The following is a 26,797-nucleotide window of genomic DNA, read 5'->3' on the forward strand; positions in this document are numbered from 1 at the left end:
ATGTTCATTGTCTAAAATGAAGTTTGAATCCACTTCACCAAAGGCTGAGCTGTTAGGAGGAGTGTGGCTCTGGTTCTGCTCCTGTAGCCTCCAGCAGGTTGTCCCTATTCCTGTCACCAGCCAAGGGACTGGCTGCCATCCACTGGCCTGGGGAGAAAGTGTTTTCTCAGTTATTGCTGGTATTAAATACCAAAGGTTTTGTGAGAGGCAGCAGGTGTGTCTGGGCACCAAAAACTGCAGCTGGAGAGACATTTGGCAATAGCTTAAACATCTTCACTCCCCTGAACTGTTGCTCCTAATGTATCTGATACCAATACATGCAAATTTGACATTGTCAGCTTCTGTCATCAGGTGTCATGAAATTGTGGAATTGCAGCATGGAAGTCATCAAAAACAAGTTGCTTGACACCTTGATGAACTATGTTGATAGGAAGTAGGGTGCTGAGATAGTGTCATCTGACTTCCTTGGGAGTCAGAGGATTTAAGATGTCCTCACATGATAACCTCATCAAACGCCATTTCCTGAGACCTTTTGAAGCTGCTGTGAGGGTGTTTTGGTTTGGTTTTTTTCAGCTTGGTCATCAATAAGCAATTAGTTGAAGCTTTTTCACTGGCAGGGTTTACGTGAGGAAGTTCTCTTTTGTTCTTTTTGAGCTCAGTAGCCAGCTGTGCTCTGAAACAGCCAGAGGAGGCTAAGGTTGGCACCTGGATGTCAGCAGAGGCATTTCTGCATTGCTTGTTGCCTCCTAAAACTAGAAGAGGCAAAGACAATATTGTAAAAAAAAATATATATTCCTGTTAAAACTCACGGGTAACTTTGTAGTTCAGGATTTTGTAACACCTTCTAGCCTTCAAAAAAGGAATGGAAATGGATTGGCAGGAACATTGCAGCCAAGCTGGGTTGTTGACAAAGCCTTAGGCTGTTCCGATAGCGGTTATCAGGGAAGCAGGAAGACTCAGGAATAATATTTCATGTGCAAACTTGGACTTGGCGCCTTTTGATTAGCTACTGAAGAAGGAAAATGCAGGTGGGTGGGTACCAGTGAGCTTTTGGAAGTGAGTTTATTCTTGCTGCAATAAAACTTGTTCATTTCTGTGGTCTTTCCCCTTATCAGACCCTTGATCAAAGATGACAAGTGGTGGTACCACTTGTATAATTGACTCTTGAAACTGTCTGGCTTATCTTGGGGTGCTTAGCACTGGGTACTGCTTAGAAGAGGTCTGGGGATCCTTTTAATCATTCCTGTCTTGATTTCAGCTCCAGTACCAGTACATTCCCCTCAAAGAAGCACTAGAAATCATGCCTTGCTGGAGGCTGCAGGACCAAGCCATGTGGCAATCAATGCCATCTCTGCCAACATGGACTCATTTTCCAGCAGTCGGACGGCTGCCCTCAAGAAGCAGCCAAGTCACATGGAAGCTGCTCATTTTGGAGACTTAGGTAAAGCTTCTTCAGCTCTAATCATGTCAGCTTTGCTTTTCATTCTGTGTGTAGTATTGGTGCATTCACCACCCTTTGGTTTTCAGGCAGGTAGTTTAAAAATTGCCTGCTGTTACAATAGCATCTGTGTTACCCTAGAAGGGATTTGAATGGGGACAGTGCATTTGTTTGTTAACAGAGGTTCCTTCACTTTGGGTGCCACCATTATGCTGGAATTGTCTCTTCACCAGCTGCCTTGCAGGACGCTTCTGTGTCAAATACCCATGTCTAGTGCAATGTGGAGTCACTCTCTTGATACTTAATTTTTTTTAGGCAGATCCTGTCTGAATTATCAGGCTGAGGAGACCAAATCAAGCCTTTCCAAGACCCTGGAACAAGTTCTGCAGGACAGTGTAGCCCTCCCTTATTTTATCCAGTTCATGGAGCTGCGCAGGATGGAACACTTGGTGAAGTTTTGGTTAGAGGCTGAAAGCTTCCACTCCACAACGTGGTCCCGCATCAGAGCACACAGCCTGAACACCGTGAAGCAGAGCTCGTTGGCAGAGCCAGTGTCACCTTCCAAACAGCAGGAAATGGCATCCTCTTCTCCAACTGGATTGCTTGAGGAGAGGCTGGAGGATTCTAGCACAGTCCATCTGCTCAGGACCAAGCCAGGGACTTCGGACAAGAATAACAGGACTGGCCACAGCCAGAACCACGTGCTCTCGGGGCAGGAGAGTGACAATACCAGTGTTCTTTGCCTAAGAAAATCTGAGACAGGGACCCATTCTGTTCCAGCTGATCAGCAAGAATCTTCCAAGCTTACAGGATCAAATAGAAACAGCCCCTCCTCTGCACTAAAAGACTTGTCAGGAAAACTAATGAAAAGTAAGTGCCATGTGTTTGTTTTCTTCAAAAAAGTGGGGAGATGGGGCATGTCCCAGCTGCTGCCTGCTCTGTGTGGGGAGCTGCCTTGGTTCTCACCTCTTCTTAGCAAGTAAGATGTGATGTTGTGAGGAAGAAGTTTGGATAATTTTGTGTATTGGTAACATGAACTTGCTGTCGTAGGTAATGGTCAGGTTGAGCTACGTGTTGTTGTCCTCTCTGGTTATTTACAAATAACTGTGCTGCTGAAGAGACTTCAAAGTCATGATGTACTCTGATAAGCTTAGGTTACCTCTGTTCTTACCTGTGTAATCTTAAGAAATGAAGATGAACGTGGCAATGTTCCCTTCTTCCCTCACCAATTCCAGCTTAAAAGAACTGCAGAAAATTTGGATGATGGGGTTGAGACTTGATAATTAAGTTTCCACGGAAGGTAAATATTCTGTGTTATGTAAAATGCCATAAATAATGGTTACAAGAGACTTGTAGAGATTTTTGTGTGGAATATACTGGGTTTGTTCTTGGATTTATTTGCTAGAGTTCCTTCACTTGTAAGTGATTTGTTTTCATTTGGATTCCACATCTTCTGGATGTAAGGATGAAATTAAAATACTTTTAGCAGTAAGCTGGATGCACAGTAACTTGCTGCCCTGCTTTGCATTTGCTGAGTCCTCCCTCATTTGTGCAACTCCACAGACAAAAAGGAAACGCTCCTTTCTTCATGTTGGTTCCTTTTGTTTGCCCAACAGTTTCCTTGTGTTGCATCCATCTCTCTCATTGTTTGTCTTTCTCATGCAGTTATTTATCATGTACTTCATAACATGCAAAACCAAACTGCCTTAAGCAAACCCAGTGATACTTGAGTCATGAAAAGCACATTTGCTTTCTGACACCTGAAGGAGTTTGAAAGTACTGGGTCCTTTTTGAGAAATCTGAAAAGCCTGGAGTGTGATTTATTTCTCCCTCTCTTCCAGAGCAGTGTCCCAACTCTAAAAAGATGACATGCAGAGCATACCTCTCATTCTGAGGCATCTCATTTCAAGATTGATTTTTTAATTTTAATTCCTTTGTAATGCAAGTGGTTTGTATTCTCTATGTCATGAGCTAGGAATTAGGAACTTTGCTGCAGTTCTTGCCCTGAAAGAGTTGCTGCTGGGGCTGTGCAGCTGAGGAAGAGGCTGCTGCCCTGTCTGGTGGTAGGGAATTCAGAGCTGTGCTGCTTTGTTCCAGCTCACTAGTCAGTCCATGCTGGGCTCATTGTGACCTGGGTATTGAGTAGTGGGCTGAAAGCTTCATGGGAAGGAAACTTAGTGCTGATGAGACTGGATTACTTGCTTTTCTGAAGAGCAGACATTTGTTATTCACTCCTTATTTTAGAGCTAGGCCAAGCAATTCACAGCTTGATTCTGTATTTCTTCCTTGCAGGTATAGAACGGGATGCAGTTAGTACTTTTACCAAATATATTTCTCCAGATGCTGCTAAACCAATACCTATTACAGAAGCAATGAGGAATGACATAGTTGGTAAGGATGTGTACTGGCTACTCTCTTCAGAGCTTCCTGAGGAAAAAAAGTGGATCTTTAAAATTCATAAAAATAAAAAAGAGCGTTTGTGGTATTAAAATAAGTTGTAAAAAGACAGTAGATCACATGACAGTTATCAGTGGATCTGACCTTTCCATAGTGCTGTGCAATATCCCCAGAAGAACTTGCAGAGACTTTGCTTAAATTAGTGAAAGAATTTCTGGTGGTTATGGAGGGAAATCCAGATTTGAGTCTCAAATATTTTAGCTGTGCTATTGTAACTTAGCTACCTGCAGTGCTTCAAAAGCTCTTTTTGCACAGTCAGAACCAGCTGATTCCAGTGGATTTGAACTGTAATTTTTTTTTTTAACTAGTCATCACTCATGCCTTTCAGCTTGCTCAGCCAAATGCAGGTTGAAATTAACCTGGTCTTTCTTTGCAGCAAAGATTTGTGGGGAAGATGGACAAGTGGATCCGAACTGTTTTGTCACAGCACAGTCAATAGTGTTTAATGCAATGGAACAAGAGTAAGTTGCTTGTATGGTTGAGCCTGCTGTCCTTTTGCAAAAGGTGGTGCTGTTAAGAATGTTTATGGAGGCCCCACCATGGAACCACTTTCCCTGGGCAGTCTGCTGGAACTGCTCTCATCTCTCCCTCCAGACCCGTTGCCATCACGTGCTGTGGTTGCTGTCACTGCAACCTTATCTCCCTGTGTAATTTGTAAACCTGTGCTGTTCCTTGCTTGCTTTGCCTTTGACTAAAAGTGTAAGATCTTGGGGCAAGAACTAGTTGGTTCATAACGTGCCTTGGATGCTGTTGACCCATAGTAACTGGTGGCTGTTCTGTCTCTGTGCAGGCACTTTAGTGAGTTTTTGAGAAGTCATCATTTCTGTAAATACCAGATCGAGGTGCTGACTAGTGGGACTGTTTATCTGGCTGACATACTTTTCTGTGAATCAGCCCTCTTCTATTTCTCTGAGGTGAGTGGTAGGTTTGGGTTTATTGGGGTTTTTTATGATTTCTCTCTATCAAACAGAAAAAAAAAATAATTCCTTGTTTGCTCTAATAAAGACACCTCAAATATAACAAAAAAAAAATAGGTGAGCAAAATGAGAGATGCATTAAATGGTTTCCTGCCCATGTGTAGAAAGATTGCAAGTGTTCAACCGTATCATAGCATGAATATTGGTTTGTGTCATCCCCAGTCAGCACTTCTAAGGGTCTCTCTGCTTTGTGGAAGCTTTGACATGGTCACCTTAATCTTGCCAAATGCAGGTGTGACTTTGGCAGCCTCAGGCTTTCTTACAGATAACAAATAATTCAGTAGCTTTGCAAGAGAGGATACCAGATTGGAACAGGGTAGGTTTAATGTATCATTTTACAGTAGTGGGCCCTGTACCTCTAGGGAATTATCTGTTAATAGTAATAAATACTTGTCCTGATAGTCTGACAAGTCAGTGTGATTTGAAAGCAAGCTGGGAAGCCGAGACATCATGCTGAGCTCAGGGTTACCCTGAACTTAAGCTTAAACATAGCATGAAAATAGCATTTCCTCTGGCTTTAACGTGGTACAGATAAATAGTTGCTCAGGAGCTAAATATGTAAATCAGTACAGAAAAGAAATGTCACAAGTTCCTTTTTTTAAAAAAAAAAACAAACTAAATCTGTCTGCAACACTCTGAAAATCCAGAATATTTATATGCCCTGGTGACAATTTTGCATCATTAATGTAAGGACTGTTTCTTGTTTTAAATGGGAAGGAGCAGGTTATTCTGTGCTTATTGAAAGTTACTTGCTAGAACTTCTTTAATTTGTCCTTTTCTTTTCCATTTCCCTTCCAGTACATGGAAAAGGAAGATGCAGTTAATGTGTTGCAGTTCTGGTTGGCAGCAGATAACTTCCAGTCTCAACTTGCTGCCAAAAAAGGCCAGTATGATGGGCAAGAAGCACAGAATGATGCCATGATTTTATATGACAAGTGAGGGAGTTCAACAATTACTTGTTTCTGCAGCTCTAATTTTATACTTGTACTTCTGTGTTGCACTGTGCAAAAGGAACTTTTCATGTTCAAGCCATAACTCTGCAGCCTTGCCCTGTTGTGCTGAGATGCATTTTATAAGGTGGCCTCTGATGTGCATGCACACAAGAACTTTGAAAATTTTTCTTTGTGAAGAGAAAATCCTTATAAGGACCCTGTTCTTAAACACAATTAAGAGTTTTCAGGAGTCAAGGGCTTGAGTTAACATTTGGTCATGAAGTATCAAAACCAACTGGTTGGCATTTGAAAGTGTAAAGGATTTAAACCTAGTAGCAGGTGCTACCTCAAGGGTCAGATGCCATTGTCCATTTAAAGTAGGCTGTAGGAGCTCTTACCACATGTAGTAAGTGTTCTTTATACTTTATATACTTCAAAACACTTTTTTTTTTTTTAAGGAGGTGACCAGATCCCTTTTCAGGTCAGACTTTCCTCTCAACAGTGTAACTTTTATCCTTTATTTTGTGTCTCACCTCAGCAGTAGTGCAGTGGGCAAGTGGATGTCAGAACTGCTTCCAGAGGAAGCTTGTTCTTAAGCTGAAGTGTGAGACTTGTTGCCACGAGCTTGTGGAGTGGGAAATAATAATGGGAGAGGAAGCAAAACAATTCAGTCTGACTTTCACCAGTCATCTTCCCACTCCACCCACAAGCTCAGTGTTCAGTGATGTGATTAATAGAGCAAATCTTGCTTCAGAGTTCTGGGTGTTACCAGCTTTGTTCCTGCTGCAAAGCTCTGTCAGATTCTGCTCATCAGTCCTCACGTGCTCTGGTTCTTTTATCTGGATCTTCAGGGCAAGGCTTGATAAAACATGTTTCTGTAACTTGGGGATTTTTTTTTCCCTACTGTACTTGGTGTGGATCAGTTCTAGGAACACTTGAAGGCAGCACCATTTAGTGGCTGCAGCATGATTAATGGTTTTCTTTGATGAAGTGGAAAGGGTGGGCTCTAGCTACTCACAGAGTTTTGCAAATCCTTTTGTGTTGTCTTCTTCCCCTGTCCCCTGCTGCAGGTACTTCTCCCTTCAAGCCACCCACCCTCTTGGGTTTGACGACTCAGTGAGGCTGGAGATTGAATCCAACATCTGCAGGGAAGGTGGTCCTCTCCCCAACTGTTTCACTACCCCCTTGCGGCAGGCGTGGACCACCATGGAGACGGTGAGATGCCTTCAGAAGGGTTTGGGCAGTTAGCAGAGATGATGTGGAGACTCTGCAGGGTGTCATGTGTCCCCTTCAGCATCTCATAATAGAACAGCTTTAGTAAAATTTGCTAGATTGTTTTCCCCAGCCTGATGTGAAAAGATACCACCTGCTGGTTTCTGTTAATTCTCTGTCAAATGTTTGTCTTGGGTGATTACTCCATTTTAATGGAAGTAACAGTTTCCTCCCATCTGAATTGCTCTCAACAGCTGCTTATGTATCTTTAAAATTCCATCCTGCTAGTAGCAGTTTGCAAGTCTAATACCAGTGCTGTGTCTAGTGCTGTAACTGTGGGATATTTGGATACTAGAGATCAATTATTTGATTCTGGAGCTGCAAGTGATTTTTGAACAGCACAGCAAAATGACTGTGAGTCTGTTGGGTTGCCAGGCCTTTCCAGAGGAAAAATGCTGAACTTCAGTTCCAGTTACTGGAGGATTTGGTTAATACATAGTCATTTTTGTTCATGTTGCAGTAGGATTCAATTTTAAAGCAGTGCAGTCGCTATTCCAGAGTAATTCCAGTTGTGGACACTTTTTCCTGTGTACCATTGACACATGGACTGTGTCCCCTTGGTTCTGTGAACAATCTGCACTCATCGTGCAGAGCAGCCTTGATTAAAGAGGGCTCCTCCTTCTGTCTCTCAGGTTTTTTTACCTGGCTTCTTGTCCAGCAACCTTTACTACAAATACTTGAATGATCTCATCCATTCAGTACGAGGAGATGAATTTCCAGGAGGGAATATTGCACTGAGTATTCATGGCCCCAGTAGCTCTCCAGACAGCGATTCCATTGGGGGCCAGGATGGCTCTGCCTCCCAGGTAAGAGTTCCCTGCTTTGATTCTCTTCAGGGAGATGCTGCAGTCACTTTTCTGTTCCTGCACTGTGAGGAACACGTTGTAATTTGAAGCTTCCTATTCCACATTAAGGTCAAAGCCTGTGCTGTGCTGAGATGTGTTTAGCTTACCTGCTGCTAAGTTCAGACAAACAGTACTGGCATGGAAGGGAATCATCACATTTGTTGTACCCAAGGCCTTTAGTTCTTTGCATCACAGATACATTTTTATTAAGCTCTTAATATTCACTGCAGACTCCTTCATAGTGCCATAACATTTAAGAATGCTTTTTATTAGAAATAACTTTTTTATCAATACCATAGTTAGAACTTTAGGCAAAAATTGACTCCTGTGAATATGCTATAGAATTTCTATTGGAATATGCAAGTTTTGTGTGCTCAGCTCTACTGAAGTGCCAGTGCTTTTGCTGCATTGCTTTTATTGAATGCTGCAGTGGGTTTTTAATCCAATATCTAGCCTAGTGTTAATTGATGCACTGTTTCAAGCAAATTGGAAGCTCTCCTACCTGCTTGTTACATTTTTAAACCTCCTACTTAATTTGCAAGGAGAGAGTATTTCCTCCTAGTTGCAAAGTGGGGGATAAAAATCTGTGATCTTGAAATATCCTGCTGCCTGATAGTCTGAGCAGGAGAAACTGCTGGTATGGGCTGGCTCGGGCAATTTAGGAATGAGTTGCTGAGTTTTGTGGTGTGGATTCCTGCTTAATTTGAACAGGAGGATCTCTGGGTCTCTGCATATTTTTGCATAAAGAGCAGCACTTACGCAGAGCAGCAGGAAAGGAGTTTGGAAGGTGACAAACGCTGCTGCCATGAACCTTTCTGTGCTGTGTCAGGCACTGCCAGACTGCTGTGCATTTGTGCTCTCCCTGCTGTTGCTCTGATGTTTTCTTGGCTTTTTTCATAAGCTCATATAAATACTCTGACCCAAAAAAGATCAGTGCGTGTCCTCTGTGTGTTTGGGAATCCCTGGGCAAATGCATGAGAGTGAGGCTGCTGCAGCTTTTGGGGCAGCTCAGTGCTGTGCACTCCCAAACAAGTCACCTGCACACACACAGATCTGCTCTGGTGGTGCTGAACCAGCAGCCCTGACACATCTGGGGGCTGAGCTGCACCATGTGTCTTTGGCTCTGCTCATTTCACTTTAGCATCCTCTGCTCAAACACAACGTGAGGCCAAGTTAGGAATTCCTGGCTGTGTAGATGTTCTCCCATTCCTTTATGCTTCCTTAGAGACTTCATGGAGGTTTGTCTTAAGTGTAGAAACACTAAAATAGCAGTTTTGTTAAGAAGCTGTTAGTTGTCTGCATTGGGCACTAATACTTAGAATTTTTATTTGTAGTCCAATGTCAAAAAGGCTAATATTAAAATCCTGAAAAATTTTGATGAAGCAATAATTGTAGATGCTGCAAGTCTGGATCCAGAATCTTTGTATCAACGAACATATGCAGGGTAAGGTTCATTCAGTGTCTCTCTTTCTAGTTATGTGTTTCACCTCTGTTTCATTTTTGCTGTGCCCAAAGATGTTCCAGTCTTAGGACATGTCTTAATAATTCAAAAGTGAATTTATTTCCATAGTGTGATTTAACACCAATGTCACAGTGCATGTTTCTCTGCCCAGAAAAATATTTCCAGATGTTTTTTTTTCTTTCTCCTAGTTATTATTTCTCTTTGACTCCAAAATACAGCTAAGTAGTTCCTATTTGAGGTTGGAACCTAAGAGAAGGGCTTATATTTAATTTCTTTAGCAGGTTGCACAGCTCTTCTGTTTCTTAAGTTGCTCTTCCTTATAAATATCTTCTGCTCTGTGGATCTCAAACAGAAATTCTGTGTTTCTATAGCTACCTGGCTTTTCTATTGCACACCAGCCTTCTGTCCTTCCAGGCACTGTAAACCCATTTCTCCCTAATGACATGTTTTTATGATAGTGCAGAGCACTTCCTAGCACTGCCTGTTGATAGCACATGGTTGATTCATCCAAGCATTTGCCTCCTTCCAGTTTTTAGAAGGATTTCTTAAGATACACTTTGAACTCAGATACATGAGATACCCTTCATGAGAAGAGTAAGAGATTTTTTCCAGTGTATCCATTTTAGGTGGAAAAGGTGGTAATTGGTAAAATGACAGACTTCTGACACTGGAGTCTTTATTGGGGTGACTTTTTTTGTTTTCCTGATTTGTTGCTTTCCATAGTGCCAAAGTTCTCATGGTGACCTGTGTGGCTCTTTTACTCCTTCTCCCTCCAGGAGGATGACATTTGGACGAGTCAGTGACCTGGGACAGTTTATCAGAGAATCTGAACCAGAGCCTGATGTCAAAAAATCAAAAGGTTTGTTTTCCTCTTTCTCTGTCAACATCTGGAGACCTGCTCTCTTTCTTACTGCAGGCAAGATAAGCAGGATTCCTGATTCTTCCCAGATCTGTTTTAAGCCAAAAAGACATGCTTAGGGAATGGTCCTGTACTGAGGCAAAACCCATCTCTGGCCTGGTTTCCTCCCCAAATGCTGCTTTTCTGGTCCAGCTGGACTCTGGGGAGTATGAGCAGCCTGTGGGAGTTGGAGCTGTAGATGGAACCTGGCAGGGATGAAAACTGCTAGCAGCTGAGCTGGTGATCAAACCTTCAGAGATTTGGTTTGGAGATGATAAAGAATTTCAGCTCTCTGTGCTTCCCACCCAGTCTGGGATCTGCTGTTAAAGCTACTTTTCAGCTCTGGTAAAGAGGAATGGTTCAGGCTCAATGTCTAATGAATTCTGTGTAATCCCTTGTCTTTCATGCCTCACTCCTGTGTTCTCCAGCAGTGCAAACCCTTCAGAAGGATGGAAGGAATTAGCTTTTATAGAGGTGTGCCACAGAATCTGCTAACATACCTTGCTTGCTGTTTTTTATCTCAACTAGGGTCCATGTTTTCACAAGCAATGAAGAAATGGGTTCAAGGAAACACAGATGAGGTGTGTCCTCTTTTATGTTGTCCTTGTGACTGACTTTGCAGTGTAGATGATGGAATGAAGAACAGAGGTTCCTAACTAGTCCTGGCTGTTTGTAATGCACCAACAAGAGCTGTCAGACTCTGTGTGCTAAATATAATTTAATTGCATTCATGTGTGAAACTAGTTTGGTTTTTCCCAGTGCTTGTGGGCTTCACTAATATAACTGTTAAGCATGTGCTTGCAGTCAAGGTTTTTCTTATTATGGGATATAAGGTACACCTACAATTAGGAGTGGAGGTGGTGTCCTTTGTATTTTCCTGTGAAGGGGTCACTTGATTATAAGCTGTGTTTTGACCCTCAGAGGGGCTTGGGCATGTCATAGAATCATAGAACTATTCAGGTTGGAAAAGCCCCTTGGGATCACCGAGTCCAACCATCATCCCTACTCTACAAAGTTCTCCCCTAAACCAGATCCACCAACACCACATCCAAATGACCCTTCAACACACCCAGGGATGGTGAGTCAACCACCTCCCTGGGCAGCCTGTTCCATTGTCTAACAGGTAAGTCCCCAACAGATAAGCCTAAAAAGTCACTAACTCTTGAAACTGGCATCAAGCCATAACTATTCACCGTAATGAAGTTAATGCTGTACTTGGGAACCAGCTGCATTTCCATCAAGGGAGGATATGGTTACAAGTCAGTGGGTTGTGAAGGTTAACGGTGTCTCCAAGGTTGCGCATGTGGGTGATGCTGTGTGTGCTTTAAGAACTCAAAGCTGTCTGTCCTGGGGGTATTTTTCCCACGACAGGCTCAGGAGGAGATGGCCTGGAGGATCGCGAAGATGATCGTCAACGACGTGATGCAGCAGGCGCAGTGTGAGCAGCCCTGGGAGAGGGCAACCAAGGTGAGGGCTGGGAGGTGCTGCCTTCAGCTCCCTGAGCCAGGCTGTGGGAGCAGCAGAGCTCTTGCCTCCCTAGTGCATCTGAAACCCACTCTGGTAAATGTTCAAACTAGCATAGCACGATGGGAAGAATCAAAGGTTGGAAGTGTTTCAGCCGATGGATGATGCAGGAATTTGTTAATAGGCACCAGAACCGGTTCTGTGCGAGCCTTGGAGTTGTCTTTGTTCATTCTGAGCCTTTATCAACTGCCTTACTAGTTAAAAGGCTGATTGTGTTGCAGGGTCAATACTGTAATTCCTTATTGGAGTTCACCCTTGCTGGATTGTGCTCATGGATGCTGGTATATTTGCCTGAAGTGTGAGTAAAACACTCAAGAGCTGAAAAATTGTCTTGTTGGGTGCACTAATTTACACAGTGCAGGGTCTACACCCAGGGGCTGGTGTTCTTGCTGTTGTGAGTTGTTGTTCAGTGACTTGGTTGTTGTACAAGTCCACGTGCTGTTTAAAAAAAAGCTAGTTCTGATGCAACAGTTAGATTTTGTGACAGTGATGGCAGCAGGGTTAGCAAGTTAATATCTGGTAATTTGGCTTTCAGGCATCTGACTTCTTAAAAAATGAACTTGAAGTATTTTTAGTTCTTGAAGCTCAACATGTGCCCAAGTTCAGTGATTAGACCCAAACGGATGGATCCATAGCTTTGCCGTGTGACTGTTTTCATTTTAATAGAGCAGTTAAATTTAAATTACTTGTATAATGATTTCACTTAATAGCTTGGCTGCAAATGATATAATTCCAGTCTGGCTAGATGAAAAGGTCTCTCAGCACAGTATTTAGAAATATCAAGTGGCTGCAGATGCTCTGGAATCAATTAAGCAAGTATGGTTACAGTCATCAGAAGGTTGAGTGTGTTCTGGGATTACCTTTTTTTTCTCTCCCAGACTCATAAGCATACCTGGCTGCAACATTTTTAAACATAAAATGTCTTTCTTTTGAGTGATTGCCCTGTAGGTTTTAGAGTAAAATGAACTCTAACCCCGTTTCTCCTTTTCCAGCTATGATTTTAGAAACACCAGAACAGGAAATCTGGTTTTCTGCTTCGAGAATGAGTGAACTTTCCCTCTTGGTGGATTCTTTAACACAGCCAATAAAAACAAAGCACTGTTACTCCAACCACTGAGATCTCCCTTCTTTGTAAGAAAGAATGGAAAGGAAGCAATCCTGTCCCTACACTGCAGAGCATGAAGAAACACTTTCCCTGCTGCATGTGGCATTCACAATGATGATGGTTTTTAAAGAGATGAAGATACAGTTCATGGATGTGTCACTGAGAAACTGTGATTGACTTCACAGATCCCTGACCCTGTCTCAAAAAGACTTTTAAGCAAAATATCTGGAACAGGACACAAGCCACAACAAAGAGGGGAAGGTTTTGCTGTAGTTTCTAGTTCTACTGCTTGTAATTTTTAGACACAAAATTGAAAAGGCTGTGGGGAACGTCCCCCACGTTGGCCCTTTGGGAAGTTAATGTGAAAGGGTGGATTCATGGGCAGTGAGTGACCTGACGAAGTTCTAGGTTTTATTTTTCCTTACTTGAAATAGATGCGTATTCAACTGTAAGATAAATGTGTTTTCCTTCATAACTACATTAACTCTGAAGGCAGCACAGAGTGATCAGGAGTGAGGCCTGGGCACTGGGGCTCTCCCTGTTGAGCTCTTACAGCTGCAGACACAAGCCCTGCTCCCAGCACAGAGCAGACTGGGAAGCTGATGTGCACTGGTGCATCCCTCTGCTCCCAAGCCCCAGCTCCCCCTGCAGCCCACCTGCTGAGGAGGTTGTACCCTCTAGACTGCTCCATTTTTCTTTCCTCTCCATCCCATGAGCAAGGAAAAAGTAATTGCTGCCATTCTCCATTGCTTGTTGTCCTCCAACCAACATAGTATCTAATTCCAGGTGTTTGGTTTACAAAGAAAAATAATTTTTAATTACCTCTGTCCCTTTCCCTGATGTCAACACTTGCAAAAACCCTTAGTTTAAATAAAGAAAAAAAAAAAAGCCACCATGTCACACAGCACCTCTATTTTATTTTTTCCAGTGAATTGATTTTTGCAGGATCTCAGAAGTACCTGGTGTGTCCCTGTTATGTTATGGCTGCATCCCTAGTATGCAACACTTCTATTTGGGGTTTTTTATTATACTCCTATGATTGCTTTTTCCTCAAACTTGTGCAAAAAAAAAAAAAAAATCACTTTGCAAAGAACTTAAATCATCTCCAATGTTGAAAATATCTTGATTGACTAACAAGTGTTTTTCTGTTGCAATATTTGATTGTATAGAGACACTCTTGTCTGCAAAAAAAGGCTGTGTGTAGTTTTTTGGTACTATGTACCACCTCTTATTTCTCTCATGCCCAAGTATTCATGTACTTAAAACATACTCTATTTAATTGTGTTTTGATTTAAAATATATAAATATTAAAATTTGTGTCAGTTTTCTGTTTTAAGGGGATTTGACTTCACATGGTTTGTGGGTTGTTGTTTTGTTTTTTTTTCCTTAAACGTGAGGATAATTTTTCCGGGATTTGTTACTTTTTTTAAAGTCTCAGAAACACAACCCGGGCTCCTTGGGCCGGACGCGCCGACTGCGGCCTCGAACCCGGGTCCTGGAGTGCGCAGCCCCGCGCCGCTGCCGCCGGCCGCCAGGGGGGGCTCTCGCGGCGCTCCCGCCCAGGAGCCGCCGCTTCCGGCGCACGTGGGGCGCGCAGGCACATGGCGGCGGTGAGCGGGGCCGGGGCCGCACGTACCTGCTGGAGGGGTGGGGAGGGGATGCTGGGGCGACCCGGGATCTCCTGGCGCACCTGGGTTCCCCTCTAGGGCTCCTCCGACATTCTGGTCCTTGCGGGGTGTTTCTTCCCCAGCCAAGGCCCACGCCGGGTCCTTCTCCCCCAGGTGGGGTGGCCGCCCCGCTGGAGTCGCCCCCCCTGAGCCCGCTGTCCTGTCCCGCAGAGCATGTCGCCGGACGAGGACGTGCAGCGGCTCCTGATCCAGTTCCGGGATGAGGCGGGGGTGTCCCTTGGCTCCCCCTTCGACGTCCCGGTTACCATCACCCCGGACAAGCTGCAGCTGGTCTGCAACGCCCTCCTGCAGAAGGTGAGACCCCCTCCCTGAGCAGCCTCCGCAACACCCCCCGAGCCCGCCCTGGGGATGCCCCTCGCCATGGCTCCTACCTTATCTCCCCCCAGGATGAGCCGGTGCCTCTTGCCTTCTTCGTCCACGATGCCGAAATTGTGGTGTCGCTGGAGAAGACCCTGGCGGGGCAGGCGGTGGAGACGGAGAAGGTCCTGGACATCATCTACCAGCCTCAGGCGGTGTTCCGGGTGCGGGCGGTGACCCGCTGCACCAGCTCCCTGGAGGGACACACCGAAGCTGTCATCTCTGTTGCCTTCAGCCCCACGGGAAAGTACGAGGGTCTGGCTGTGGGTGGGGGGGCTTGAGGTGAGGTGGTGGCCGCTGTCACCCCTCTCCCCCCGAGGGCACAGGTGCTGAGCTGAGCTCTTCTGCTCTCCCAGGTACTTGGCAAGCGGTTCTGGAGACACCACCGTGCGCTTCTGGGACCTCAGCACGGAGACACCACAGTTCACAGCCAAAGGTGGGTGTGGGGGTCTCCTGGGAATGCAGGTCCTGACCTCCTCCCTTAGGGACCCCCTTGCTTGTTTGGTGGGACAAACAGAGCAGAACCTGGGTGCTGCTTGAGCCATGTAGGCTGGGACCACGGTCCAGCGAGGGCTCAGCTCTCCTTGACTAACAAAACGGAGGAAGAGCATCTGGCCAGGAGGAACATGGAGGGTTTCCCCCTTCTCCAGCCCCAGAGCAGCCACGTGCTGGGTGCTGGGACAGGCAGTCACAGCTCTCCACTAACACCTGCTCCTGCTCTCTTGGCCAGGCCACCGGCACTGGGTGCTCAGCATTGCCTGGTCCCCTGATGGCAAGAAGTTGGCTTCAGGCTGCAAGAACAGCCAGGTAGGTCGGGTCCCCTGCTCCCTGGGCACGGGGCCAGGTGCTGCTGTGCTGTGCTCCGTGCCCAAGCTCCGCTGAGCTGCTTTGATGCCAGCCCCAAGGAAACGGGCTGGACCAGGGTGGCTCTGCCCTGATTTGGTGCCATTCTGGCTTTAGTCTGACACAGGGAGCTGGTTGTCCTCTGTTTCCCCATCTGGCAGGTTCTTAAGTAGGAGAGGATGAATGCCTTGGCTCTTTGGATGGATGTTTATGTAGAGAGAAAAAAGAAGAGAAATCCAGCATGTGTCCTACCCACAGAATCCAATAATAAGTAGCATTTAGCCTGCTTTGGCTTTCATTATGCTCCACAAATGTTCACTAACTCCCTGCACAGGGTGTCAAAGGGTAAGGCTGGTTTTCTGGGGACCTGGCTTTGAGTTGAGGTAGCAGCTTTTTGCAGCAGCAGCTTTTTAGGCAGAGAGAAGGGCGATCAGGTCTCATGTTTGGAGGTGTCAGCTGCTGGTTCCAGGGATCTGGAAAGGCATCCAGCCCTCCTGCCCCCTTCCCTTTCTGCTCCCAGCTTCTGCCAATGTAAATGTGACCCCAAGGACATGATTTTTTCCAAATGGAGCCCAGACATCCCTGGGATTCATGTGACGTGTGGCCTGACGTGACCCTCTTGCTTTCTCTCTTGGACAGATCTTTCTCTGGGACCCAGCCACGGGCAGTCAGGTCGGCCGGGTGCTCTCTGGCCACTCCAAATGGATCACGTGTCTGTGCTGGGAACCTCTCCACCTGTAAGTGAAGGGCCAGCTCAGCTCTTCCCCTTTGGTCCTATGGAGAAGACCTGAAGGATGCTGCTCCTGTGGGTGCCTGTCTCCCATTGCACAGAGGGGGTGGGGGCAGGAGAGCAGACCCCGATGTGGGCCAAGAAAAATGCATCTGGCCTGGAGCCAGGAGCCCCAGCTGCTGCTTATAGTCCCTGGAGGGTTCTGGGGAGGTCACTGCCAGGCTGTTCCTCTTCCCCTGTGTAAAGACACTCCAGCCTATGGAGAACACAGTGTTTTTGTGGTGTTGGTCAAACATTTGATATTTTCCCTAGCAGGAAGGCCTGTCTATGTGGTATCTGGGCTCACGCTCTGCAGAGCACTCCTATTCTGCTCTCCTGCATCCCAGTCACCTCTGATGTCTGGCTTTTTTGTCATGATTACCTGTGCAGTCCCCTTACCCTTCCATCAGCTAAAGCTCTGGAAGAGATGGGTGGAGGGGGACAGCCAATAATCCAAGACATTAAATATATAAACAGCTAAAAGGAACAGGCCCCTTCTGAGCAGAGCCCTGCAAATTGCATTTACCAGTAGGAAACTCCAGCTATTTGCAAACAATTAACTGGATTAGCAAGGACTTGCAAAGGAAAATGAGGAAATGGAGAGGAGGGAGATGACCCTGCCAGGGCTCATCTTCTGTCTCCAGCCAGCTGTGCTCCTTGCTTAGTTCCTGCACAACAGGAGGGGCCATTCCCCTCCTCAGTGCTGCTGGGGCCAGGGCTGCTGCTTTCTCTGACGTTAAAACCACGTTGAGTGATAAAGATGCTGTGCAGAGGACAAAGGGCTGTTGGCTCCCCTGTCACTGCCAAGGGTTTACCCTGGATTGATGCCTCCAGTGTGCAGCCCAGGAACTGGTTTGGAGGGAAGCATCTGTCTCCCTCCTGCTTTGTGGGATTTTGTTCTTTGTGGGTCAGTGCTCTGCCACTGCTCGGCCTCTCTCTGATCTTAAGCCAAAAACTGAAAGTTGTCTTTTATTGACCTGTGGGCCCTTGAATCCTCTGGGGCCAATGGGGGAAGAGCTTGGTGGAGGAGCTGTGTGTGCAGTGCAAATGGATTTGATCTTCTTTTTGCCCAGAAACCCAGAGTGCCGCTACCTGGCGAGTGCCTCCAAGGATGGCAGCATCCGCATCTGGGACACGCTGGTGGGCAGGTGTGACAAAATCCTCACAAGCCACACGCAGTCAGTGACGTGTGTGAAGTGGGGGGGCGATGGCTTGATCTACTCTTCCTCTCAGGACAGGACCATCAAAGTCTGGAGGAGCCATGATGTAAGTGAGGCAGGCAGCCCTGGGGCTGCTGGCAAAGGGGGCTGGACACTATTGTAGCTTTGCTCTTCCTGGCATAGCTTGTGCCCTGGAAAACGGAGGTGTGGGAGCGGGTGCTGTATCCTCTTGACCTGTCAGAGCCTGTTGTTTGACACGATTTGGAAGCAGTAGCTGTTGTGCAATGTTTTCATCCCTAAAAGTGTAAAATGGGGCTAAAAGCTGGAAACATCCCTGGAGTGACCTGTGCTGGATGATTCCTTTTAAGGCCCTAAAGGAAACTGGTCCCTGAAGCTCAACGGTGTCATTTCTTCCCTGCCAAGCCTGGCTGCAGCCCTGCCTGCAGCTTGGGCAAGAGGGTTTGGAGAGCTTAGCCTTGGTCCTTGCAGCTCAGTGGGTCTGGTGGGTCCTGCACAGTCTGTCTCTGTTCTGCCTGTCCCTCTCTCAGTAGCTGGTTTTGTTTCCAGGGGGTCCTCTGCCGCACCTTGCAGGGCCATGCTCACTGGGTGAACACCATGGCCCTCAGCACTGACTATGTGCTGCGTACCGGTGCCTTCGAACCTGCTGAGGCCACCATCAACCCACAGGATGTGAGGGGCTCCTGTAAGTGCAGCGCCTGTGTTGGAGGCTGGGGGAGGCAGTGGGGAGGGCAGCAAGGAGACCTGACGTCTCTTCTTAATGCTGCCACAAGCCAAAGCCATCCTGAGAGCTGGGAGCAGGTGCTGTGCTATTGTTGGTCATGCTGGCAGTCGTGATCTTCCTTGCTCATTCACGGGGTTCAATAGTCCAGGGCATGGGAAGACCATTCTGTTTTCAAGGGCTTTTGCTCCCAGTGTCACCCTTAGCAAAGAGAAAGCAGGGGAGCAGTCACCAATGTGTCTGCTTGGCCCATGGAGTCAGGATTGGAATTGGCATCACAGGGTTATAAAGTTTCCTTTCACCAGAGGATTGCAAATCTCTCTTTATTCCACTTTCTCTCAGTGGCAGAACTGAAGGAAAAGGCACAGCAGAGGTATGACCAAGTCAGGGTAAGTCCTGTTTGCCCCTGCTCTGCTTTCTGACACTGTCACTGGTGGAAGCAGTAAATGTGCACAGTTGCTGTTGACCCCAACACTGGTTTTCTTCCGAGCTCTCCACACCTGGCTTGTACAAGACTTGGGCTCTTCTTACATCCCTTTCTCAGGGCCAGGAACCAGAAAGGCTCGTCTCAGGGTCAGATGATTTCACACTGTTTCTTTGGAGACCTGCAGAAGACAAGAAGCCGCTGGAGAGAATGACGGGCCACCAGGCATTGATTAACCAAGTCCTCTTCTCACCAGACACTCGTATCATAGCTAGTGCCTCCTTTGACAAGTCCATAAAGCTCTGGGATGGAAGGACAGGAAAGTAAGTTGGTTTGTTCTGTTATGAAGGTGGAGCTTGTACAGAGTGCCTGTAAGGCACAGGTTAGGCAGTAGACTGACCCAGTTTAAATGGTTCTTGTGCCAGAGAACAGCTTTTTGGGGATGATGCAAGTTCTTGTAGGTACAAGTGGTGCTCTTGGCGTTTGAATGTTCCTGTAGTCCAGCTTTTAACCTGCTAGAGTGTCAGTGAGCTCTCTAAGGCAGCATTTCTTCCCTTGTTTTGCCTTTGTACTGATGACCTTGGGTTCATGTCAGTAATTTTAACAATCCTTCTAAATCCATGCTGTTTAGCCAGAGAGGAGCACATGTCTGTGTGGTGAGGCTATAGTGTTGCTGGATAAGTGTTTCTTGGCGGAGGAGTTGAGATGAAGTGCTGTCCTAGAAGGCTCTGAGCCCATCTGGGAGGGTTTTTAGACAAACTGAACCACCCATCAACTGTATAGCAATTGTCCTTCTTGTGTGTGCTGGCTTGGGGTGTGCTGGGCATCCCGTGACCATGCTTGCTTATTCACAGTTGGAGAAGAAACATGAAGACTGGGCAAGGGCAGGTTTGGAACAAACCCAACTGCCTGCTCCTCTTCACAGCTTTTTTGTGCCCCCTTCATACCAGGTACCTGACGTCTCTGAGAGGCCACGTCTCAGCTGTCTATCAGATCTCCTGGTCAGCCGACAGCCGCTTGCTGGTGAGCGGCAGCAGTGACAGCACGCTGAAGGTCTGGGATGCCAAGACCAAGAAGCTGGCCATTGATCTCCCTGGCCATGCAGACGAGGTGAGGTGTCTGGTTGAGCTGAGGTGTTTGAGAGGCAGGATTGGCTCCTTCTCCCAGCAGACATAACTGGTTCTTTCCTACCAGGTGTATGCAACGGATTGGAGCCCGGACGGACAGAGGGTAGCCAGTGGAGGCAAGGATAAGTGTTTGCGGATGTAAGTAACCTGTTATATGTCCACAGAGGTTGTCACATCTACTCCATGTGTCCTTCAGAGCTGCAGATTTGCAGACACCTACATGGTATGGGCACAATCTCTCCTTGCAGAGAGCACAGAGCTGGGCCAAATTCCAGCCTGGAGACCTGGCCTCCTTCAGGGTAGAAGCTGCTGCTATCCCCTGGGAGATGACTAGAAAGCAGAGTCCCTCCAACTGAGCAGTCAGTGGTGAAATTTAACTCAGACATTTTGGCTTCTGGTGAGGGGAAGAAACAGTTGCACCAGTCTGTCAGACCCTTCCTTTCTCACCTTCCTCCGTTGCCCAGTTATGCAGACAGACAAATTCCGGTGAGCTGGTTGCCATTTCACCACGGCTGATGGAGGAACCCAGTCCCCAGGTCCCCTCTGTGCCATTCTCATGTGATACCTGCTGGGTGTGTGACAGCACTGGTGCCAGGCCACAGGGATGCAGCAGCATTTTCCATTTGCAGATGGCGTCGGTAGGAGCAGTGACACGGAGCTGCCGGTCCCCTCCTAAGCTGGCCTGTCCTCAGCACATCTGCCTGGGGAATCTGCGAGGTGATGGATGATGGAGGCTGACCCAAGCACGACTGAGTCTCTCTTCTGTTGGCTGCTGTCCCTCATGGACCCTTTCCTTATATTTATTTAAGGAAATTTTAATTCTAGTTCTTATTAAGAGCTGTGCTTTGCAGGATGATTTCCTCTGACCATTACACGAGGGGTATCTCATCTGCCTCCATCTCCACTGGCATTTATTGAAATTTCAGCCTTACAGTAGCCTGCCACCATGTGAGGGGCAAGTGAAGGGTGGGGACAGCTCATGCCCTTTCTTGCTGTGTGAAGAATCCTACAGGGAGGAAGCTTTTAGTGGGAACAGAAAGGGTTGTCCTTGGGTGGCTTTCAGAGAGGGAGGGAGAAAGGGGAAAATCCAGCACATCGTTACATTGCAGAATCGTGCTCAGCTGTGTGCCCGGGACAAAGATCTGCTGAGAATAAGGTCTCAGGACTTCTCATTATTCCAGTAAGGTTTTGCCTTTCCACTCAGCTGATTCCCTGTGGGCTGTGCTGAGCGTTATCTGTTAGTGATCCTCTGCATCCACGCAGATCACTCATTCACTCATCTCTTCAGAGTGCAACAGGCATGGGCTTCAAACAACTGCTGGAGCTGTGCTGAGTTTTCAAGTCTCAACAGTTCTTGGAAATGGGGGAATGAGGCACTTGTGCCTCTAAACAGTGGAGAGAGTGCCTGTTTCCCATCCACTGCTAGCTTAGGGGGAAAGAAAGAAAGAAGAGGTGGGGAAGGGAAGAAAGGAGCAGGCATTTTGGGTGATGTTTGTCCCTTGCCCTAGTTACGTGCTGACAGCAGGGCTGGGACTGTCACAGTAAATGGCAAAATGTTCGTTGCACAGAGTTGGCTCCTGAAATTTCTTGTGTGCAGTTACTTGCCCAGTGGGTGAGAGGGATTCACACTGTCATTGTGTAAGTCTTTCTGTAAGTCAGCTCAGCCTTCCAGCAATCATGAGGCAAATAGACCTGGATTTAGTGTTTATTTCCAGGATGCTTACCAAGCAGTGAAAAATCAAGATGTGATTATTAAGGAGCAGAAATTATATTGTCAGATTTAGTAGCAGCAAGTTAGCACAAAGGCCAGAACATTCTCTCTAGCTCTCATACTGTAGCTGCTGCTCAGTAATTACTACAACTCAGAACAGGAGTTTGTGTCTCAGATGCTTCCCAGCTGCAGAAGATGAATTTTAGAATGCAATTCCTGCTGGCAGAAGCTTTGGAGAATTAAGAGGGGCTGGTGCAGTAATGGCCATTTGCTTGTCTGCAAGTGTTCGGGTGAACAAAAGACTGGAACAAAGGGTTAAATCTTTGATATGACTGAGAACACAAATTGCAGCTCCTGTTATTATCTCCTTCTGCCAGCCCAAGTCAGCAGGCTCTATCTTCTTGGGATCTTTTGGGAATTCAAATATCCTGTGCCTGCTCTTTCATTAACATGCTTCCTCCAGCCAGTTCTTGCTGACAGTGAAGGCCCTGTCGTGTCCATCTGCATAAAGAAACTTTTCCTAATTCACTAAGGTAAATGTGGGACAGGATGACTTAAAACTGTAGCTGATAATTCTGCCTCCCCAGGCTGTCCTGCCCTTGGGAAGGAGAGGAGCACACGTGCAGTTGATGGATCTCTGGTAACAGCTGAGAAGCCTGCCGGTTTTGCAAGTGAGCTGAAGGAAACAATCCACCCTCAGGAGTTCAGCTCTGTCCCCAGGTTTGACTTGCTGGAGGTGGTGGCTTTTGTAGCTCCTGGTAGTATGTGGCTCCTTCTGAAGCAAAGAGCTCTTCCAAAGTGCTGCATGGGGTCACTGTGCCTTGTTAATCCACGGTGTGTTTTGTGTTAGAAGTGGGGAAGTATCAGAAGTGGGGGAAGTGACCCTGCCAGCGGGGACTGACTTGGCTGTGCACGGGTTTTCATGTACCTGAAGACCACTTTCTTGTCCACAGATTGCCAAATGACAGCAATTGCTGTGCCCTGTGGCCATGCCCCTAACCTAGGCTGGCTCCTGCCATCCCTTCAGTCTCTGCTTCTCTGATATTGGGCACTGAACAGATCCTGATTAAAAGCCACATTCCAGGAAGGTTTTCCAAAGCAAAGTGAGACCTCTTGAAGAAAGAGAGGCTCTTGCAACTAAATTTACACCAAAATAAGCTATCTAGGCCTTTATCTTTCTTTGACCTGATAGTGGGTAGGTTTTGCACCAGGCTGTGTGATGGGTTTGCACGTAGACCAAATCATATTTTCCAATCTAAGCAGCTGCTACTATTTTTATCATTCCTACAGTCTCAGCCTTCACAATCATACCAAGTGTTGGTCCTGTTCCAGCTGTATTCCTAAGCAATCCCTTAACACCCCTCCCAGGCCTCGCTCGGCTGTCCCCTGCCTGTCCCTGTGCATGGGGAAGAGCTGCTGCCCTTCCCCTGGGAGGTGGCTCCTCTTTGGCAGGAGATGAAGCAGGCACGTGCTGTCCCTCCCTCCCCTGGCCATGGTGATGTGAGCTTCCATGAGCTAGATTTTGGAATTGCAGGTACTGATTTGACTGGATGCTGTTCCTAATGGGGAAGATGTTGCTTTTTGTTAAAAGGACAAGTCTGGAAGGTAGGCAGGAGCTTTCTGATGGCTTCTCTGGGAACAGCATCACTAGCCCTACAAGAAACTTACTGAAACACTTGAGCTTTTCTAGTGCTGTATGATCGGAATCTCAGAGTGATTCAATCCATTTTCTCCTGAGTTACTCATTAAACATACCACACAGAAATGCCTGCCACAAGGATGTTATTTTTCACTGGTAATATAAGAATAACGTTAAGCATATCCAGAAACTGTCCTGTGGATCCCTTTGACACTTTGTCCTTCAAAAGCTCTGATAGCTCAGCTGATGTCACCATTAGTTTTGCTACAAATCCCCAATGGGAGGACAGTGATGATGGGAAGCATTCTAGTCCTCTGAGAAAGGCTTACCTGTCATCAGTTCCTGGGTATGATGGAAGGAGGGAAGGAAGGAGAGAAGAAAACTAAGAATATCTACAGTGAAGTAGATTGTTTGGGGTAGTGCTGAGATGAGTGGGACAGTGCCAGACTCCTGCCTTTGGGGGTAGATTTAGCTAAGTGGGGCCTTAACATCCTTCTGAAAATTGTTGTCAGAGCTGAGTGTTCTGCTTACCCACACAGGAGGGTTGGCCAAGTGGCATATGTGTTGGGTTCCCTGGGTCTTGGGTCCTTGGAGCCACACGTTCATGTTCTGCTCAGCTCAGCTGGTCTCTTGATTATTTCCCCAGATCAGTAATTAACTTCTGTGTACATGGTTATAGCCTGGGGAGAGATACAAGAAAAATCTTTTGGTGAACAGGAAGAAAATAATCATTCATTGTTCTGCATGGGCATGAAGAAAAGCAGTTTTCTTTCTGCTTTTCTTTAGGTCAACCCAGGCACTGTTCAGATGATGTTTCTACATCAGAAAGGGCTGCATTTTGGTGGTATGTCAGGAAAGGGCTTATGGTGGAGATTATTAGTACATTTGAAGGTGAAAAGTGTTATGGAAGCTCAGAACAGTGATGTCTGTGTTTTGGGGAGCTGCTACCAGATGAAAGAGTATTTCTGTGTACTCAGATAAGCAAACTGGAAGGTGCTAATTCCTTCCTATATCTGTTGCTCTTGTGATCATGAGTCCTGGCTCACATCTGAGGGACTAATTTGGCTGAAGCAATGTAGTGCAGCTGAGAGAGCCACAAATCCATCTGCAGTGCTGCTCTCCCGGGTTTTCTTCATTCTGTGTAAACCAGTGGTCCTTGCTGAGCGGCAGGTCACTGGCAGTCTCTTGTTAGTGGGGTGTGGCTCTTGCACAGCCCCATGTTAAAAATAAACACAGCACACAGTACTTTGTGCTTTTGAAGGATCCCTGTGCTTGGTTAGACATGGTACCAGTGTCTGGCCATCCTTGTTGAGCATGGTGGGTATTTTATTCTCCTGCTGTGTGGCTTTTCAGAGCAGAGCAGTGCATCTCTCCCGAGTGCTGCAGGGTTGTCAGCACCCACTTGTGCTAAATGCTGAATATTTGTGTGTATTCCTTGGGTGAGGGAGGAGAACCACAAGCCCTGCAGGATTATCATGCATCCTCTCCCAACATCTCTAGTAATGAGGCTTCCTTTGGGAAAGGCAGGTGAATTCAGTCCCCTCTGTCTCTGACCTCTTTCAGCAAAAGCAAGTGAAGGTGCTGTTTGTAAATAGGTTTATTGTAGTCTGCCAGTGCTGGAAATATTGACATCTAGAAACTTTCCCAGACACTAATCAAGAACGCAGCTCAGATGAGTGACCTGCATGCAAATCCCACAGCCCTTCCTCCAGTGGTTTTTCAGACCTTGGCCCTTCAGATCCCATTGGAATCCCAGTGCCACGGCAGCGTGTTTAGTTATTCTGCTCAAACCTCCCTGCTGCTCCTGGCTGTTTTGTCCTTGCTGTGCTGAAACAAACCTGCTGGAGGGCTCCAGCCCCATTAGGAGGACAAAAGGACATCAGATGTGCTGCTACTGAAGCAAAATGTGTCTCAGTTTTGAAGTGTAATGCAGAATGCATGGCTTAGAAATTCCTGAAGTGGCTTTCTCTGTTCAAAAGGCTATTTCTGGACATTTATTTTTTTTTAGCTTCCCTAAAACACAGTTTGTGACATTGACTTTGGGGTGAGGATACAGGCTGAGACTGAGAGGATTCATATTGAATGTGAGAATTGGTGAATGCCAATAAACAGGCAGTTCTCCAGGAAACTATTTTCTGAATCAGAATATTTAACACACTGAGGCTTGTGGGCTTTTTCTTTGTTTTAAAGGGGCACCATGGATGCATACTAGAAAATGTCTGTGTTACTAGCAGCAACTTAATTTGTGATAAACTTGGAATATTTTTACATCCCATTTATTCCTTCCATGGGGGTGTTCTGAGCAGCTGAAATTACTTGGGTCAGCTTCCCTTTCTCTGTTGTGTTTGCTAGGTTAGTGCTGTGGTCAGATTTTGGATGAGAGCTCAGAACTTCAGAAAATAAGTGAATAAGAAAATTTGGTCTTAAGGGTTTAAAAGCCCTTTGATTCTCTTTGGCACAAAGCAATGTCTTACGATTCCTCTGATGCCTCCATATAATGGCTTGAGCTTGAAATGCTCTTCATAAAGCTGTCCATATTCCCATAAGAGTCTCTTGCTAAATATTTTTCAATCTAAGTGCATTGTCTTTGGAGAAGATTCGCTGTGGAGGTTTTGACATGGCACACAGCTCCAGTAGTACTTGGGTTTGAGTGCCAGAAAGCCAAGGGAGATATGTGAATAAGGAAAGGACCAACTGCATAACTCTCTGCTCAGTCTCTATTTTGATCTCCCAGCTCTAAAAGCAGACCTGATGTCATGTGAGAGAAGGTGCAGCACAGTGACATGAGGTCACAGCTCTGCCCTGTGTGATCCCAATGTGCACCTTGAGCCAGCAGTTAACTTCAGTGGATGGTTAATCACTGCTGCTGGGGTGCCGGGGGGGTCTGGGGCAGATGGGGTTATTGGGGAGGCCTGAAGGAGCACGCACAGATGAAAGGTGTGGAGGTGGCATGGTGAACAGGGAAAGAAAGCAGTCAGGAATGGAAAGCAGAGTGTAGTTATGTGGATCTAGAGGTGAAGGTCAAAGGCTGCATGTGACTGGTGTGTGGTGGCTGGTTGGGTTTTTTTTAAATGTTTGAACTTGTTGCTGTAATCATCCCCAGGCTGATCTAAAAGTGCTGGGAGGGAAAGGCTGTAAATTATAGACAACTTTCTCCTTAAAAAGAAAGCGAGCAATATGAAGTGTCTTTGGCTTACAGCATTTTGCCTCCTTGTTCCTCCATTGCTTCTCCGCTCTTTTAATTTCCTTGTCTCAGGTTTGACGTAGAACCTTGCTTACTAATAACGGAGGAGGGACAGTGCTGAGCACCTGTGCCCCTGGGGGTGCCAGGTCAGCAGTATTTGCTGCCCTGGCGATGGGGGATGATCAAATACCTGCCTTCCCGCCGCTGCCTGGCTGTCCCTGCGCTGAAGGTGGCTGCCTCACGGGG

The 26,797-nt window shown here is 46.5% G+C and overlaps 2 protein-coding genes across 8 annotated transcripts in view; both read left to right on the forward strand.

Moving 5' to 3' along the window:
- AKAP10 (A-kinase anchoring protein 10) overlaps positions 1-14,251 on the forward strand; it is a 38,808-nt gene extending 24,557 nt beyond the window's left edge. For 4 of the 6 annotated variants that reach the window (XM_051636165.1, XM_051636166.1, XM_051636162.1 and 1 more), the window contains 12 exons: positions 1,259-1,441; positions 1,754-2,308; positions 3,731-3,829; positions 4,272-4,356; positions 4,686-4,809; positions 5,671-5,807; positions 6,875-7,019; positions 7,709-7,882; positions 9,256-9,365; positions 10,160-10,242; positions 10,810-10,862; positions 11,653-11,984. In XM_051636165.1, coding sequence (XP_051492125.1) covers positions 1,360-1,441; positions 1,754-2,308; positions 3,731-3,829; positions 4,272-4,356; positions 4,686-4,809; positions 5,671-5,807; positions 6,875-7,019; positions 7,709-7,882; positions 9,256-9,365; positions 10,160-10,242; positions 10,810-10,862; positions 11,653-11,910 — 1,905 coding nt within the window. In that variant the 5' untranslated portion in view covers positions 1,259-1,359 and the 3' untranslated portion in view covers positions 11,911-11,984. Of the gene's footprint in view, positions 1-1,258; positions 1,442-1,753; positions 2,309-3,730; positions 3,830-4,271; positions 4,357-4,685; positions 4,810-5,670; positions 5,808-6,874; positions 7,020-7,708; positions 7,883-9,255; positions 9,366-10,159; positions 10,243-10,809; positions 10,863-11,652; positions 11,985-12,797 lie in introns of those variants that run through there. The other 2 variants (XM_051636164.1, XR_007891246.1) reach the window with 2 other exon arrangements.
- A 244-nt stretch (positions 14,252-14,495) lies between these two features.
- On the forward strand, positions 14,496-26,554 carry NLE1 (notchless homolog 1). 2 transcript variants are annotated; one of them, XR_007891247.1, is made up of 14 exons: positions 14,496-14,520; positions 14,749-14,892; positions 14,985-15,202; positions 15,312-15,391; positions 15,686-15,762; positions 16,438-16,535; positions 17,641-17,833; positions 18,295-18,430; positions 18,809-18,855; positions 19,011-19,213; positions 19,841-20,000; positions 20,085-20,155; positions 20,647-20,734; positions 22,316-26,554. XR_007891247.1 is itself a non-coding variant. In XM_051636167.1 (13 exons), exons 1-13 carry the CDS (start codon positions 14,512-14,514, stop codon positions 20,657-20,659), a joined length of 1,449 nt encoding a protein of 482 aa, XP_051492127.1. In that variant the 5' UTR covers positions 14,496-14,511; the 3' UTR covers positions 20,660-26,554. The 2 variants fall into 2 exon arrangements, 1 of the variants encoding a protein (XP_051492127.1); XM_051636167.1 differs by having other exon boundaries at positions 20,647-26,554.
- The last annotated feature ends 243 nt before the right edge of the window (positions 26,555-26,797 follow it).

Source organism: Apus apus, chromosome 18 (genome assembly GCF_020740795.1).
Source record: "Apus apus isolate bApuApu2 chromosome 18, bApuApu2.pri.cur, whole genome shotgun sequence".
Taxonomy (NCBI): domain Eukaryota; kingdom Metazoa; phylum Chordata; class Aves; order Apodiformes; family Apodidae; genus Apus; species Apus apus.